Source organism: Amphiprion ocellaris, chromosome 14 (assembly GCF_022539595.1).
Source record: "Amphiprion ocellaris isolate individual 3 ecotype Okinawa chromosome 14, ASM2253959v1, whole genome shotgun sequence".
NCBI lineage: Eukaryota > Metazoa > Chordata > Actinopteri > Pomacentridae > Amphiprion > Amphiprion ocellaris.
This window is the reverse complement of record NC_072779.1, coordinates 20,196,691-20,214,915: the sequence shown is the minus strand read 5'-3', so window position 1 is coordinate 20,214,915 and position 18,225 is coordinate 20,196,691. Positions and strand designations below refer to the sequence as shown.

General features: G+C 38.4%; 1 protein-coding gene across 3 annotated transcripts; it reads right to left on the bottom strand.

The window, feature by feature from the left end:
* Positions 1–478: 478 nt before the first annotated feature.
* igsf5a (immunoglobulin superfamily, member 5a) lies at positions 479–16,453 on the bottom strand. Of its 3 annotated transcripts, XM_023281865.3 has the most exons (10): positions 16,314–16,434; positions 14,528–14,620; positions 14,088–14,169; positions 10,160–10,471; positions 6,831–7,121; positions 4,442–4,561; positions 4,244–4,268; positions 4,061–4,155; positions 2,770–2,810; positions 479–1,471 (listed from the first exon to the last, which is right to left on the bottom strand). In XM_023281865.3, exons 3-10 carry the CDS (start codon positions 14,152–14,154, stop codon positions 1,364–1,366), a joined length of 1,059 nt encoding a protein of 352 aa, XP_023137633.2. In that variant the 5' UTR covers positions 14,155–14,169; positions 14,528–14,620; positions 16,314–16,434; the 3' UTR covers positions 479–1,363. The 3 variants fall into 3 exon arrangements, with proteins under 3 accessions (XP_023137633.2, XP_035809472.2, XP_035809473.2); XM_035953579.2 differs by lacking the exon at positions 14,528–14,620 and having other exon boundaries at positions 16,314–16,453; XM_035953580.2 differs by lacking the exons at positions 14,528–14,620; positions 16,314–16,434 and having other exon boundaries at positions 10,160–10,230; positions 10,325–10,471.
* Positions 16,454–18,225: the final 1,772 nt, after the last annotated feature.

Genomic DNA, 18,225 nt, shown 5'->3' with positions numbered 1-18,225 from the left:
ATGGTCACAGAAATAATTTGAATCTAACAAAAGTAATAATAAATAAAAATTCTATGAAAATTAACCAATGAAAATCAGACATTGTTTTTGAACCGTGGTTTAACAGAATTATTTTAAAAATTAAACTCATGAAACAGGCCTGGACAAAAATTATGGTACCCTTAACTTAATATTTTGTTGCACAACCTTTTGAGGCAATCACTGCTATCAAACGATTTCTGTAACTGTCAATGAGACTTCTACACCTTTCAGTAGGTATTCTGGTCCACTCCTCATGAGCAGACTGCTCCAGTTGTCTCAGGTTTGAAGGGTGCCTTCTCCAGACGGCATGTTTCAGCTCCTTCCACAGATGTTCAATAGGATATCTTTTTTTTTCCATGTTTAGAAATGTGATTGTGTATGAGGATCATTATAATAAAAAATAACAGTCACGGAGAAATTTCAGAGGTTAAAATAGTACATTGTTGGGAAAACACTCTGAGATGAATGCTGTAAATTTATGAGAATATTTATGCCAAATTTACAATTCAAAACCTTGCATTTTTTTAACCCAATCATCTGGTTTAAATGTTACACATTTTTGTCAAGGAACAGCTTTGCTTCATTCTGATAAGTTGGATCAACCTCATCATTCCACAGACGCCACCACTTGTCATGACTGCAGTGGATGACCTGATCAAATTACATTTAGCAATCAGGAAATACTCTGATTTTTAGCACAAAATCATCATATTAACATAGGCATCCAGACTTGAAGAGACATTGCTGTTGGGCTTATTCAGAAGAAGCCAAGATTTGGATGAGGTGAAGCGTTTGTGCATCAGGAACAACGACGCAGGACCACGTTCCATACTGTTACACTGTTGCTGATTCTGGAATCTTTGTAACTTCAGCTCAAAGTGGGTTTTTTTTCTCTCTAAATATTATCCCCCTCTGTAATTTAGAAATGATACTCCAGCTTAAAGGTTTTCAAAACAAACCAAAAAGAAAGAGTCGGCTTGCTGCCTTGATCTTTGCGTAACCCGCGCACTTCGGAGCCGTGGGTCCATGCACTTTTTGCCCTGTCTTTCACAATCACCACGCGGTGAGAACGAGAGAAAGGACGCAAAGTAACGTCAAGGGAGAGACACGAATGAAAAGAAATAGTCGGCTCTCTGCCTCGTTCGTCGCAGAAACCGCTCACTTCGGAGCTGTAGGTCGACGTGCTTTTTTCCCTGTCTTTCGCGACCACCATGGGGAGAGAAGGAGAGAAAGCTCGTGGAGTGGTGGAGGTGGAGAGGGATGGAAGCAGAGAAACAACGAGAGAGACACAGGTGATGTACAAGTTCTTCCCATCGCAGACTTGTCGGTCCTGTGTGTGTGCTCACACAATGGTGACATGTCTGTGTTTCTTGAAGCCTGATTCATCCCCAGTGTTGTCGGTGCTGCTGCTGCCAGTCCCTGTGTGGGTGATGTTCACAACGTCTGGCATCTAAAAACGAAACAAGTTTGACATTAATAATTATGTCTCTAATTTACTTGCCAAGATTTGCAGGTAAAACAGTGTGGACTTGAATTCAACAGGCCCATCTCTCATTTCTATTTTAAAATCGATAAAACACATAAACTATATTGCTCAACTGAAAAGGCAATCAGCTTGAAATTACTGGGCTGTAATTGCAGACTTGAATAATATATTTGTTTATGAGGTACCTCGTTCATTGCTTAAATTAGCTGAACGACAAGGTAATGAATCATCCATATGTAGCAAGTCTGATAAATGACACAAAGAATGATTAGCATCTTCATAATTAAAGATAATAAATTGGTGATTTCTTCATTTCATTTGTTAGAGCAACGTAATCTGTATAAATCACCTCCTATCAGTCGTACTTAAGTATGAGTTACGACATTTTGATTTACACTTTGCAAACATGTTTGACTTGCAAAGACACATAATGTACTGAATGCCAACTGTGTTGGTGCTTAGTACAAAAGTTCTCTCAAAACTTTATTTACTGACGACTATTTACGAAGTATCGCAGAGTGGCAAAATAGCCGTGAGTGAATACTGACTGACATGGAAACAGTGACATAATTTACAGGTGAACTGCTGCAAATGCTATACTAACACTTTAGTAGCATTTTATAAAACTTTTTTTCATCCTTTTGAGTGGGATACTACTAAAACACAAGGTGTGATCACAATGTTTAGAGACTGTGCCTATAATAAGCAAAAACTGTTTAAGTTTGGCCACTATCCTCTTCGAAGCAGTCCTTCTCTACAGCGATGCACAGTTCCTAGTGCTCCTGTCAGATTCAGAACTCCCTCTGGGACTGCTGTTCCGACCACTTGCAAGGGCACACTAATGATTTCACCATAGACCTCAAAAAGTCAACATCAAATTCTTTGTCAAACTGACCCAACCTTCATGTTGAGGGTCGTCACTGGCCAAAGCGTTGTCTGAAGTGGAGTCCACAACTGTTGGTCATGTGGATATGTGTGCTCTCAACCAGCTCAAATGGAAAAGGATGCTCTTGTGCATGTTCTACAGGCCCCATAATACACAAATCTGAGGATGCCCTCTAAAACATAGCAGATGTTTTCAGCAAACACTTCAGTGAACAACTTTCTTTGGAATAAATTGGAAACCATGTTGGGAAGCTGCATCCAGTTGTACTTAATACTGCAGATGTGCCTGAAGGATCACTGGGAAGAAAACCCATGGCCTACAAGAGTGTATGCATACCAGAGCACGATCTTACCTGAAAAATACTGTAACCATTTACCTGAAAAAAGCCACCGTCAGTGAGTTCACTGGGAGCAACGTCTGTGGACAGAGAAGAGACACATGAGGAAGGCAGCATTACTAACCGGCCAACTTGGGGCAACTTGTCTGCAGCCTCAGACCTCCAGGGTTTCAAACTCCACATTTCATGTGTGTTAGTTGGGTTTTGGTCATTTGATTACATCCAGTCTGGATGATATCAACCCATTAAATGGTCAGTATCATTTTCCCCATACACTACCATTCAAAAGTTTGAGGTCAATTAGAAATTTCCTTAAAGCAGTTTTTTCAATGAAGATAACATTAAAATACAGTCTAGACATTGATAATGTGGTAAATGACTATTCTCCCTGGAAACAGCTGATTTTTTAATGGAATATCTCCATAGAGGTACAAAGGAACATTTCCAGCAACCATCACTCCTATGTTCTAATGCTACATTGTGTTAGCTAATGATTAGAAAACCCTTGTGCAATTATGTTTGCACATGAATAAAAGTGTGAGTTTTCATGGAAAACATGAAATTGTCTGGGCGACCCAAAACTTTTGAATGACAGTATATGTGCCAATAGGCACCTCGACTTTCTGGGAAGCACAATAGGCTGCTAACGCCTGTTTCATGACAGAGGTTCCACAAGTTAACACTTCCAAAGAGGACTGCATTTGAGGATTGCAGGGGATGAAGGAGGTGAATTTTAATCTAAGACACTTGAATTGAAATCCCATCTCGACTATAAGTACAGTTTTATTTTGGACATTTTGCATGCACTTGATGACACAACTGCAAGAGGTGACCAATGTTATCACATTTACTTTCTCTGTCTTGGCAATCAGAATGGATTACACATCCACTGAATATCCACTAACTAACCCAAATCCACTGAAGGCTTTAGGAGGTACCTACTGGCCCATATGTATGGGAATAATTTGCACTAATCAGCCATTTAATGGTCTGATAACACTTGAATCTGTAATAACTCGCCAATTTTGGGGCGAAATTCCCGGAGCTTAAGTGCAACTGCGTCCTGCATTATTTCCTAATCCAGAGGTCCTTCTATTAGAGGGTTCATATGTCAGAATGTAAATATAAGACCTTATTTTTGTCAATACTGTTCTCATGTGGTGAATATTTTGAAATGGAGTTGTGTTTGTGGTGTGTGGCCCCCAGACAAGTTATTCTGGCCATGAACAGAAGAGAGGGGGTATCACAGAGAGATTATGGCTTTATAAATACTACATGTAGCAGAGAAACATTTTAACTACAACTTGTGGATGTTTGAGTTCAGTCTTACTTGTCTGACCCTCTGGTACATATGCTGCGTTATCTTGTCCTCGTTTCCGAGAAGCTGCATTGACGCCACTTAACTGGCTCTGTGTCCTCACTCTCCTGTAACACAAATATTACATAAATACAACAGAATCTTGCCACATAATGAATAAATAAATCAAATATCTGGCATTTTCTTGTTTTTTACCTCATGTCATCTTGGTAGTTGGGTTCTATAGGGGATTGCGAGATAAAAGATACTCGTTAGATTATTATGTCTAAGAAAGAACCAGTGAGTTCAACATTTCTGCTTCTTATCATCTGTTAGGAGTGCCTCTTAACATGATGTCTGTAATTCTGGACATGCACAAAAGTGTACGTTTGACTGATATAATGACTTTCTTACTTTGTTCTTTCCTGCGTTTGTAGCAGAAGATGATTCCGATGATGAGTAAAGCCAGCAGAGCAGCACTTCCAAAGGACACAACCACAGCTATCAGCACAGTCCAGTCAGGAGGTTTGGGAACTGTTGCAGGATGAAAGACCACAATTAGGAATTAGGAGACTCAATGCTTTAAAAGCTTATTAGTGTCAAATAGAACTGTTAAATGAATGGACTCTAAAGGAGAGGACCATAACATTCATTTTAAAGGAGTGAAACCCACTGCATGTATGTTTGAAAATAATGGAAATGTGAAAAAGTCAATGTTGCACAATTATTTATATTTTTACTCTGCCAAGGAACACAGTGGAGTTTTGTGATGATTGGCGTACGTTTGTCCATCTGTCCGTCTGTGCTCAACATTACTCAAAAACGGACTAACAGATTTGAATGAAAATTTTCAGGGAAGGTCAGAAATGACGCAAGGACCAAGTGATTAGATTTTGGCAGTGATGTGGCTTATAGTCTGGATCCATGGATTTGTTAAAGATTTCTGTATCATTGAGATAGCAGCATGGCGTCACTGTAACTATGACAAGAAGTGAACACTACGTCAACTGCCTGCTGATGATCACATCACTGCGATCCCACTACAAATCGACTACTGGAGACTGATCGGGACTTATCATTCAGAAATGATACAAGGAGCAATTGATTAAATTGTGGGGATGTTTCTGAGTCCCATCAATTCCCGCCGCCCGCTACATATTTAGGTCACGCGATTCAGTATCCATACAAAACGTACACATGCAAAACAAACAGCTGTGCTTAGTGCAAGGTCATTTTTTATTAAAAGATTTTATCCGTTGGAAATGATACAGCTAAGCAGCCTTTGCGGAGTACTGTACTCTCTGAGCGCTTTTCTTGTCTCGAGTATATTTTTTTTAGATCAGAGAATTTCTTTGCTTTTTGTGTTGATCTTTACACCATCACTGAAGCCTGAGTAAATAGTATTAAGTCCCACATATCTTGTATGGTGAATGAGTTTTGCAGCTTCTCGTGACAGAGAACAATGGTGTTGTTAATCCAGTGGCTTCTCTGACCTGCTATAACCCCCGAACATTAACATATAAATCTCTCATCCAGACTGTGTCCAGATAAACTCTGACAAGTCTAAAGATTGAATTTGCGCATTGCTTTTCCCTGCAAGCTGCAGATTGAAACAGGACCTTTACATTGTGTTGGAAATGTAACCTCTCCATGTCTGTGTGTTACAGTCTGTAATCCATCCTCTCTCTGTGCACATCTTGGCTGAAACCATACTCTCACGGTTATTGCTGTTAATGTAATTGCTGCATATCATATGTTGAATGGGTTTTTTATTGAATTAAAAACTGATTTTATTGGATTATTTTCCAGTTACCTGGGTCGTACATTAATATCAGGTACAGAGCTCTATTTGCGGATTCTCCGTCATTCATAGGACATCAACTTTGAAATGCACAATAATGCAGTTGAGAGATATTAAAGAAATCAGTTATCCTTGAGCAGGCAGAGCAGCACTGCAGTCTGAAAACACTCTCAGGGTCACGATGGACACTGTAAAAGAAAATCTAAGATACAGAGATTGTGTCATTTTTTTTCTATTTCTTCTTCCTCCTTATTCAAACCTAGGGCCTACATTACCCACAAAACAGAGACAAGGATCAGGGTATTAGCCAGACTAGGACACCAACAGAAAGAAACTGAAAATTCAACCCAGTTTTTAAAATGTATTATTAGAGCTAATAAAACATTTACTGCTAAGATGTCATTCAACAATTTCTAAAGCCATCCATTTATAAAAATTAAGGGTAGTCATGATGTTGTAGGCTCACACTGGAGCAGAACAGAAACTGAAATCTTTTCTGCCTGGCAAATCACTTAAAATAGTCAGACAGTCCATTTTACTTGGATCACTCCCTCATGAACTCCTGTTTCTCTTCAGGAGAGTCGTCACCCTAGAAAAGTGAAGTTTTAAAGCCTGTGGTGAGTGTTTTAACTCAAACCATGATCATTTCAAAAATCTAACAAAGTAGTTTTGGTGTTGAAACCTAACCAAACACTTTCAGAGAATGCAAACAAATGTATGAAAAACAAAAAGTGAAAGCAAAAGTCAAAACTTGACTTATGCTGATAAAGTAAAACTACCAAATTCTACTTTCCTAGAAAAAAATTCTGGCCACTTGCACTGTATGCAGCAATTCTCCAGAGGAGAGAGGTATAAATTGAAATAAGTTTCCCTTTAAAGTTACAGGAGTTTGTACCTACCCTTGTACCTACTTTTTTGACCTTTTCACAAAAGGCGCAAATTCTGGGTGAAAGCCTTGTCCTAGATTTATAAGCAGCAACAAGTTGTGTAAAACTTTCTTACCAACTTCTAAGAAGACAGAGCTGGATTGTGGGTTTGGAAGTGTCGGCACAGTCGCCAGACATGTGACTGTTGTGTTGCTGACTGCCTGGAACTGCAGGATGCTGGTGGAGTTGAAGGAATCCCCATCAGTCATGCTGGTAGTGTTGTACAAGCTGCTGTTCACAGCTGCACCATTTCGTGTCCAGCTGATAGCAGGAGCAGGGAACCAGGCAGTTGTTACACACTGAAACTCCACCTGCTGGTCCTGATTCACCGTCATGTTTCCTCCCACGATGCTGACTGCACCACTCTCTGACAAATGAAGACAGAGGACAGATAAAGTCAGGAAGACAACATACACTACCAGTTAAAAGTTTGGACATACCTTCTCAGTCAATGGTTTTTATTTAATTATTTTCTACACTGTAGATTAATACTGAAGATATCAAAACTACAAAAGAATACATATGGGATTATGTTGTAAACAAAAAAGTGTTCACCTTCAGTATTAATCTACAATGTACAAAATAATACAAATAAATTAAAAGCACTGTATAATACATTCAGCTTATATTTCATTAGCTTAAAAATAAACAGCTAAATTTTATTCTGTTATTGTTTTATTATTCCAAAAACTCCAGTAAATAGACCAAAACTAACAAAACACTGATCTTGCTAACGAGTGATGTGTGTGCATCCAAACTCTAAAACGTCACCTTGCCACATCATTGTACCTTTGCTTTTTCTTCATTAGAATGACCTTGCAGTAAGTCCCAAAAACACCATCTTACTGCTATAACTCCTCACTATCCACAGCCTAAAAAACACTATTTACCCTGATTTGAGTAATATTTTCTAATAACTATTCTGACCAGCTTTTTACACAAATCATTCAGCCTTTCTAAATACAGAGTTATGAATATGTGACCCCTCTGAAATGATTGTGTATGTGGTTTGTTTCTGACTGGCTGGAGGCCATCTAGGAACTGGAGGCAGCCTCCAGCCATCTCTGAGACATCACCCATCCAGGTGCTGTGGAGGCTGCCGCTCCCATGGCACCACCTTGTGTTATGTTACATTTTTGATTACAAAATTCTTTCTTGAAGTGTGTCACCATTATTTTATGGTCTTTGAGCCAGATGTTAAAAGATTAATGGGATTTGTTTGCAATCGGATCAGCAAGAGATCAGGAAACAGCAATTGGAAATAGAAGTGGGCCTGACAAAAAATGATCTGCAGATCTAAAAGAATGTGAGCAGCAATGAGGAGTCTTAACAAAGAATGTATACATGTAGTACATATAGTAAATTGGGTCAAAAATTTATTAATTACAATTTTTTAAAATCATGTGTAGGAAACAATGATAGCGGTTATAACAGTCATAGACTAAATGCAAAACATGGATGTTGCCACTGTGATGTCACCTACTGGTTATTGGACTACCTTTTTAAAACCTCAGGTTTTGCATTTGGTTGTTACCATGTTCATCTTTTGAAACTGAATGGGACAAACAAGGAGTAGAACTGAAAGAGAACTCGAAGACACTGTGATGATGAAAGACGTAATGATAGTGAAGCAGAAATAAAGCAGCTGATGCCAACTGAATCTACCCCCACCCTTAGCATTGCTCACATGGGAGAAGTCAAAACCCTTTATTCATTCAATATGAAACTGTGCAACGTTTGCAGTTAAACAGTGTTGTCTGTTGTGTGTCCCACATTAATGTCCCCTGTAGAATAGCAGTCAGGTTCTAATCAGTAGCAAAAGACAGAACACCAGTAAGGTTTCACAATCAATATCCATTCACAGTCAGACTGCAGCACAGATGTTTCACAGTCAGATTACCATTAGATTACAGCCAGGTTTAGCTCTTTAGAAGGCATATATAGAGTATTCAGCTAGATTTAGTCCACACTGCTGTTTAAGGCTGATTATTTAGGAAAACAGCTCAGGTCGGGAGCCAAGGCTAAAGCTGAAAACGGAGGTCACAGATAAGCTGACGTCGAAGTGTTCAAAAACAAGTAGATTCACACTTTTGTTTTAGGGGGAGTAACTCCAATCAAAATATCTGTGTTAGAGACTTGTGTGAGAGCATACATCATGCATTTCTTTTATCAAAACATGCCCCATCTCTACAGTGCTTACAAGCCAGTGTTTGTAGAACAATAAGCATCATTACAGTCATACAGTAGGTGTTCAGGCTGTTACTTGTTGAGTCCTACAACATGTTTACAATTGTACTTTTTAAAGTAGACTCATCACAGTAGAAGAAAGATTTTAGTCAATAATCTCACAGTTTTATGAGGTATAACACACGTACTGACACACTATATATTGGTCAGTAGGTTTTTGGAGACTAAAAATACAGGAGTAACTTCTGCTTTCTCAGTTTTTACCTTCTCTAAAAGTAAACTGATGTAACTGTACAAAAAGAAAGGCAACTTATTAGTTATTGTTAATCCATGGTTCAGTTTTTGTGGTCTTCACCACATCTGTGCATTTTATGCAGACAGCTTCCTGCAGACTGTAAAAGAGACTTGAACTGAATTTTATTTCATTTTATCAGCTGCTTCCAGCTAGAATAGTCGTTTATCTCATTATCAATGTCTAGACTGTATTTCGGATTAATTTAATGTTATCTTCATTGAAAAAAAAGTTTTTCTTTCAAAATTAAGCACATTTCTAAGTGACCCCAGACTTGAACGGTAGCGTATTCTTGTTTTAATTCTCCTTTTGTGATGCAGATTTTCATCATTCTCCACCAACACAGTCTTGACCCTTGCAGAAGCATTTACAGTTATTCTTTTACTCACTACTAAAAGTCACTGTCCTCCAACAAGACTGCACACATGATGTTTCTCCTCACACAAATGAGTCCTCATGATGTAAATCCCTGACATTTCTACATGTTGTTTCTATGTGAATATGAAATATTGCTGACTGTCTGAAAGGAGCAAAGTTTCTACTTGTGCTTTGAAGGTCATGAAGAGATAACGAACCTACACTGGACATCCAATATGAAATGTAAGGACATCTAAAATACTGTCAAAAAGATTTCCCCCCTCTCATGTCATTTAGGGTTTAAAACTTATGTTCCTCTTTTTCATCAGCTATTCTTTGTCATCGGGAGCCTCTGAGACGACAGACAAGAGCTCACTGCTGCCCTCCAGAGTCCATTCCACTGACTACACCTCCCTCGTAACTATACTCAGCATTTCTGTTGTGGGTTCCCTGCATCTACACTGGGATCAGAGGTCAAAAGATGGATAAAAACTATTGTATTACAAAACACCACCCTGCCCAAAAGTCATTAAGCATAAACAAAGTCTGATAGATGTTAAAAACCCCACCTTGTACATAAAGCTGTGCTGTTGTTGGTCTGAAGCTTCCTTGCACGGTGCAGGTGACCGACCCGGACTGACTGCGGGTCACATTATGGATGGTGAACTCCACACAGCTGTTGTCACTGGAGCAGAATCTGGCAGAAAACTGCTCTGATGATGGGGTTATATCACCTGTTGTGTCGACAGTGAGGACCAGGAACTCTTGAACAGTCCATGTCATGATCTGCCATGTTCCCACCACCGTGGCGTTGAATCGGACATCAGAACCTTCCAGCACTGTTGAATTCAGCGGCTCCAGCTGGACCTCTTCTGACACCACTGGACACATAAGAGAGAGAGTGTCAGAATATTGTGAGTAACAAGTGTTTCAGTGGTGCTGTGGAACATGTTGACTTGTTTGAATATGAAAGCACGTCTCAAGCAAGCATAAGTTATGGCAACTGGACTAACCTCGTGTGAGTCGAAAACGTTTCACCTCTCATCCAAGAGGCTTCTTCAGTTCTGAAAGCCTGGTGGGGAGTACCAGATATTTATCCACCAGGAGGGTGGTGGCAAAAACAAGTGGACAAAGACCCGAAACCAACAGACTCGTTAGGTGTTAATGTGAGTCGTTAGCCTTTGATGGGCGGTCGTTACCCCTCCCAGCCCTCTAGGAGGGTGGTTGGGGGTCACCTGACTGCAAGTGGGACAGATGGCTGCACCTCCTTGGGAGGGCTCTAAGAACGGCGTTGTAAGTGGGAGACAAGTGGTGTCTGAGGCCCCCTCCTCTGTTCAAAGATGGCCGTTCTAGTTTGACATGAATGGCTTCTTTTACCCCTCTCTCAAACCATCTGTCCTCTCTGGCTAGAATGCGCACCTTGTGGTCATCAAAGGAGTGCCCCTTCTCCTTGAGGTGGAGGTGGACTGCTGAGTCCTGGCCTGTGGTCGTGGCCCTCCTGTGTTGTGCCATGCGCTTGAAAGCACATTTTGCTCTGTTGAAGATTTGAGTTTGAATATTGGTTGTTGCTGTTTAAACCGTTCAATTCTGTTTAGAGCTGACTGATGGATTAATGAAACTGGATCATGCAACGTTTATCTATTTGTTTCAAAAATACCTTAACTGTGATTTCTTTCATATTTACAGCTTTGGACTCTGTGACTTTGTGCTGAGAATTGCTGACATGTTAGAAATAAACAAATAATTCACTGAGTACCTAATTAGGAACACCATACTAATACTGGGTCACGTCTCCGTTTGCTCTAAAAACGGGCTCAGTTGTTGTTGTCATGGATTCCACATGATGTTAGAAACTTTCTCTGAGATTCTGCTCCATGTTGTCATGACTACATCACATCATTTCTGCAGATTTTCATCTACACATTCAGGAAGTGAACCTCCTGTTCTATAACATCCAGAAGGTATTCTACTGGATTCAGATCTAACAACTGAAGACATCAAACTAATGTTTGATGTGAACATTAACGGAAGCTCCTGATGTCAGCAACTATAGATTTTTTATGGTTAATAAAATGCACCTCCGTGCAAGTGTTAACATGAGTGCAAAAGTAGAGCAACGACATCCATAAATAATGCAGCAGAATGCAATGCAAGGACATAAAGTCAACAAAATCTCATGTCTTTCACTTAAGTCAGTCAGGAAACTTTGGCTGAACTTTTACTTGACTCAACAATGCGAAGGCATGCTGCATGCTAGAGCCACATAATGCTCTCTGTTGATTGGTGCTTGAGACGTGTTTGAGTTTGCTCAAGGTATGCAAAGATTACAAAACACATTGACTTGGTTTTGTTAGCTTTTGACACAACTGAAACTCAAACACAACATGATTCCTTTGCATGTTGAGCATTAAAACTGAGTTGGTAATTTTTTTTTTTTTTTAATTTTTACTTTTCTTGCATTTTTAAAAAGAAAATCTGTTTTTCTGCTTCTTAAACAGTCACTGGTGTCTAGATTTAGAGCAGCCGTTTACATTTTGATGAGAATGATTAGATTTCCAACAGTTTGGTTGGGTTCAGTGTTTATTTTTCTTTAAGAAAATACCAGGGGCAGTGATTATTAACTATTAGCACAAAACCTTTCTGACCTGCTACATTACATCGGAGGTGTTCAGGCACAGTACTGAGTTCTATGTCTAGAAAGTTACAGAAAGTATCCCTGTATATCAGCCACAACATTAAAGCCACTATCAGGTGAAGTGAATAATACTGATCATTTTGTTACAATTTAATGTTCTGCTGGGAAACCTTGCGTACTGGCATTCATGAGGATGTTACTTAGAAACAAACCTTCCATATAAACATTGTTGCAGACAAAGTGAGCCCCTCACAGCAACAGCGCTCCATGACAGAACCCTGTTCCCCAAGAAACAATGCAACCTACCGCACTGTGAAAACTTATCAAAAACACCTCGAGGAACACAACAAAGAGCACACGGTGTTGATCCGGCCCAAAAGACTCAAGACCCAAAGGAACTGCTGCTGACATTCTGGTGTCAGACACCTAAGGACACCAACAGAGGTCCCTTCTCAGAGGTTTAATGTATAACAGCTGATTAGTGGGATGAGGAGGACCTGCACAATTAGACAGGTGATTCTGATGTTGTGGCTGACTGTAGTTGTGCAGTAAAGAGTAGAAAAACAGACTTGAGGAGGAACATATAATACATTAGATTAGACTGAAAATTTGAAAAATCATTCACATTAGTATTATTTGCTTCTGGTAATTTATTCACATCAGGATTGGCAAACCTGGATCAACAAACGCACAAAGCAAGCACCTCAAGCACAACATGAATTAACTCTCCATTCTTCAGGAGTGAGATTATGCACTTCATCAGACTACTTTAATCATTATAAAAGGACTGTCAAGCAGCAATCAACAAAAAAAATCCCTGTTGCTGGATCTGAAAACGATTCATTTCTTTAACAAACAGGTTCAGAGCACCATCGCCAAATACTGGCAAAACTGGCAAATATTCACATTTGAGATGTTAGCATCAGAGGATGGGTGGATTGGTTGGTGGTTTTATGATTTAAATGGATATTGATTAATAGTAAAAATAGCAATTAATTTTCAATCAAACAATCACTTCTTCATTTCTGGTCTACAGCACCCGTCAGTTTCCTAATAACAAACTGCGGTAAATGGGTGCATTGATATACAGTGTACTTTTAATATAAAATGCCTTACAACATTCAGTCATTCACACACCACTGACAGCACTGCATGGCGCTCGCCTGACCATCAGGAGCAATGTGGGTTTCAGTGTCTTGTCTGAGACACGTGAAAGTGGATCAAACCAGCAACCACTGAGTTAGCGGACAGCTTGCTCTATCTCAGTGTTTAGAGTTTTATTTTTTAGTTGCAGCAGATGTTTCCATGACAATATCTTAATCCTCAGTGTTTCCTATCACACCATGTAACTGACAGGTCATTAAAAAGTGAAAATTATTACATTTCCACAAATGTAGACTAAAATAAATACTATTAATGTATTTATGCACATAAATATTATGCAGGATAGTTGAGGATTTAGACAACAAATTGCAGAAAATGCAAACATCTACACAGTTAAGCTTGCGAAGCAGGCTGATTTTTTTTTCTCATTTCTGTGCAGTTCATCAATTTTAGACAGCTATAATATAATTATCTGGCATCTAACTGCAGCCTAAAATGTAGTGGAGATGAAGGCTTATATATCCACCATGGACAAAATACATCAACATCATCATAGTGGAAGCACACTGATGACTGGTTCTCTCTGTATTTTCTCTTTGAACTGTGTCGACTCCATCTTTTCTTTTCTTTTTTTTTTTTTTATTTAAAGCCACTCCATACTTTGGTTGACCCGCCAGTTCTGTTGATGGTGTGCAGCACTAATGCCATATTTAAATATAACATTTGCAAGTCATAAAAAAATAAGAAGAAATGCTGACCTCCAGTTGCACACAGTAACAGACAGATGTGGAGGAGGTTAGCCCATGACTTCCAGGAAACAGTCATGCTCGTGTTGTTGATCTGAGAGATGAAAGAGAGGCAGCTGTGAGAAACAGCAACAATTATCCAACCATTGTCCTCAAAAATGTTCAGAAACGGCTCTTTGGAATTTGCTCTATAAGACGAAAATAATTCCAAACCAAACAAAAATTACATGTTTGCATCCTCAAGAAGTTCAACCTCAAGTAGAAAATTAAACCTCAAGTAAATGACACAAGACCAAAAAAACTGTCAGTTAGCAGTTTAGCTTGGTTCAAGTTTAAAGGGAGAGCTGTGACCTCCAGACACTGACTGAAATGATTGGAAGATCATTTTTAAAGGTTGTCTGCAGGTTTGTAGGGCATATTTTAAGTTGTGATTGTTAAAAAATGAGTTGTACCTAATTAGACCTGAGTGAATCATCTGTAGCACTTGGTTGAAGTATGTTCGGCCCAAATAAATCCCCAGGAACAACACTTTTCAGGTTTCTTATCTGCAAAGCGGGACAGAAGGTAACCATGTTTTTTTCCATGTTCTCTCTTCTACAATGTTTACTGGACAAAATGCTCTAGCTAAAACCCTCAAAAAGCACCTTTGTAGTATATTTTGTAAATATTTCCAGTAAAAAAATTTAAAAACTAAGAGCAATGTTTAGTTCTTCCAAAACATGGTTAAAAGCAGTTGTTTAAAAAAGCTGATGTTTGGTGACTTCATTTAAGAAACAAAGAAAACATTTGATAAATTCACATTGATGACCAGAGAGGCTGTTTCACCATTTTTTTTTCTTTTTTAAATATGAAGGTGAATTACTTCTCTGGGTTTCTAACATATATTTAATAGGCTACAATCTGACTATGAATAAAGGTTCCCTATCTATAAAAATGTAGTGTGAATTATCATTTATCCTGCATTATTTTTTTGTATTATAGAGGTATATGCATTTTCAAACGGTAAACAGACTTGGTAGGTCTCAACTCTGGATCAGAATGATTAATCCTTAGATGCATAAGTGGATCAAAAATGACCCAGTGAGGTCATTATCTTACAATATCTTTGTAATGAAAGGTTTTTATCATTTCGTTTTCCAGCTATTCCTCAAAAAACATGTTTTTGACATCATTCCATTTCAATGTTTAAGTTGCCTTTTATACTTTTAAGGAAATTGTAATGTTTTTATTACTACCTCAAGCTCTTTATCACTGATAATATCATACAAGAGCAGTACACAAACTTGGAGGGAAAGAGTGGAAAAATATCAACAAAATGGATGTTGCCATTTTTCTGTTGCTATTCTGTGTAATATTCTTCTTTTTCAATTATCAAAATGTTCAAAAACTGTCATGAAGTGAAAAAGGAATGTATTTAAAACATGAAATCATTCCTGTGTGGACAAAAATATAATTTAAAATATAATTTTGACCCATTTATAGCAGAGTGTAGGGTCCAGTTGCTCATGCATCTAAGGGTTAAAGACACTTTCTTGTTTAAAGCACGTCTGCAATTCACAGTTTATACATTTTAAAAGAAGCAATTTACTATTGTTTAAATTTATGTTGATTTTGGTGGAAACACAAATTAAATACAGTGTAACAGTGTAGACTGTTGTATTGAATTATACAGTAAATAACAGTTTAAGTACATTACAACTGTAATACTTAAAAAATGCAGTAAGAGAAGGCAGTACTTAATTAAACATAAATGACATAAATCACAGTAACACTGTAAAAAAGAGAGAGAGAGAGAGAGAGAGAGGCACTAAAATGGTGGCAACCACAGCTTCCAGTTTTCTTTTCCTTTCAGCTTTTCCCTTCAGAGGTGGTCACAGCGAATCATCTGCTTCCATCTAACCCTATTCTCTGCATCCTCTTCTCTCACACAAATTAACTTCAACTACAGCCTCCACTGTGTACATTTGTGATCAAAGAAACATTTTTACAAAAGGAAACAAGAGGAATTCTTTTTAACACTCAATCACAAAAGTTAGAAAACCAAACGATATCCAAAGTTACCCTTCCATTACTACATGAGCGTACTATTTCCTCACAACAGTTTGAATGTTGGTTTCACATACTTTGCTACAGTTGATATCTAACCCTAGAAATGATTTGAGTCATCTCAGAGTCGAATCTGCAATCACAGCTAAACATTTCCCAGAAGTAAAAGCATCTTAAGCTAAGCAAACTTACTGTGTTAGCTCCTGCTGCAAAGTGGATCCAAGCTTCATTTCCTGAAACAACAGGTGAGGTGCAGCACTCCAGGGAGCAAGGTTCAGACCTGGCCACTGAAACCCAGCCCTTATCTACCTGTCACTGAGTAATATAGTGTCAAACCACCGCTCAGCTGTGGGCGTGAGACTGCAGTTTCCACCTGCCTGCAGAGCACACAGGTGAAGGAGTCTTATCAGAGGACACATTCAGAGGCAGACTGTTTGTGAGTCAGTCAGCTTCAGTCAGTTTTTACTGTCCAATGCTTTTCATGAAATGACTCACCTTGTTTTTCAGTGTCTGTAACAGTGTCTGTGGTCCTGTTACAAAACTTCAGTCTTCAAGTTTAAAAAATAACTGAAATGTCAAATTAAAGGCAGGAACAGAATGGAGATTCACTGCATGAACATGTAAATATTCATTTGAATAAACATCCACAAATTCAAAACCAGTCGCAGATGCAAAACTGTAAGGCTAAAATGAGCAGCTGAGGCCACTATGGACTAGAGGCACATGGGAACATTTTTATTTCCACCTAATCCAAATTGTAAATTAGACACTGTTGTTACATTTTCTGAAAAAATCTCAACTACAATTTACATAAAAAATTTGCTGCAACAGAAATGAAGTGACTATTTTAGTCAGAGTAGTATGAGACGGCCTCGTGTCATATTCAGCAATCCATCTAACCTTCAGTTTATATACACTACTGTTCAAAAGTTTGGTCACTTAGAAATGTCCATATTTTTGAAAGAAAGGCATTTTTTTAAAAATGAAGATAACAATAAATTAATCAGAAATACAGTCTAGACCAGGGGTCACCAACCTTTTTGAACCTGAGAGCAACTTCAAGGGTACTGAGGAGTACGAAGGGCACCTTGTTTGATACAAACTTCCTCAATAGCAAACTTGCGCAATCACCTTTAAACAATAATAATAATAATGAAAATAATATGTAAAAAGATTGATAACATTTATGTTAATTATTCCTTACAATAATTATTAACAATTTCCACAACAATGACGGCAGGAAACACACACACACACACACACACACACACACACACACACACACACACACACACACACACACACACATATATATGGAAATCTGTTCCTGTTTAAAAGTCACAGGTATCCCATCTCTGAAACTTTGGTAAATATCTTTCTTGGCAGTTTTGTATGAATCAGCATATTTGCAGCATTTTGTTCAAAATCACACCAGTTACATTTCTGTGCAAATTGTCACCTAACATTTTTAGGAAATCATTAACTGTCATCAAATCATGCTTCATTTCTGCAATCCACTACCTTTGTAACATTTTTGAACAATTCATGAACTCTGTCCTATGTTTGTACAAATTATCAGTTATGTAAGAAAAAAATCAACTCTTTCACATTTTGAAATGAATCCTGTCATATTAGTACTAATCACCAGCATTTTTCACCAGCATTGCAACATTTTTAACAGATCATAACAACAAATCATTACGTATTTTCAACAAATTATTTTTCACATTTTTGTGTAATGGCACAGTGTTTTGAATGACAACATGTGTTACCTCTGTCTTTGTCTGTAAATGTGTGTTAGTGGGAAGCCTGGCATTGCAGAGCTTATCATGTCTTACCTTTACCTTGCAGCTCACAGTTCAGATGGTTCAGTTTCCTAGTGATGTCCATTAAAAATGCAAAGGCAAGAATCCACTCAGTGTCCTCAAGCAGCAAGGTGTCTTCCCCTTTGGATTGCATCAACTCTTTGATTTCGGCCAAAAGTGACAAAAAAAAAACAACAACAAAAAAAAAAAACGCTGCAAAACTGGTCCCCTGCTGATCCATGGGGTTTCTGTGTGTAGTAACAGGTCACATGTTCAGCTGACAGCTCCTCCAGCAGCAC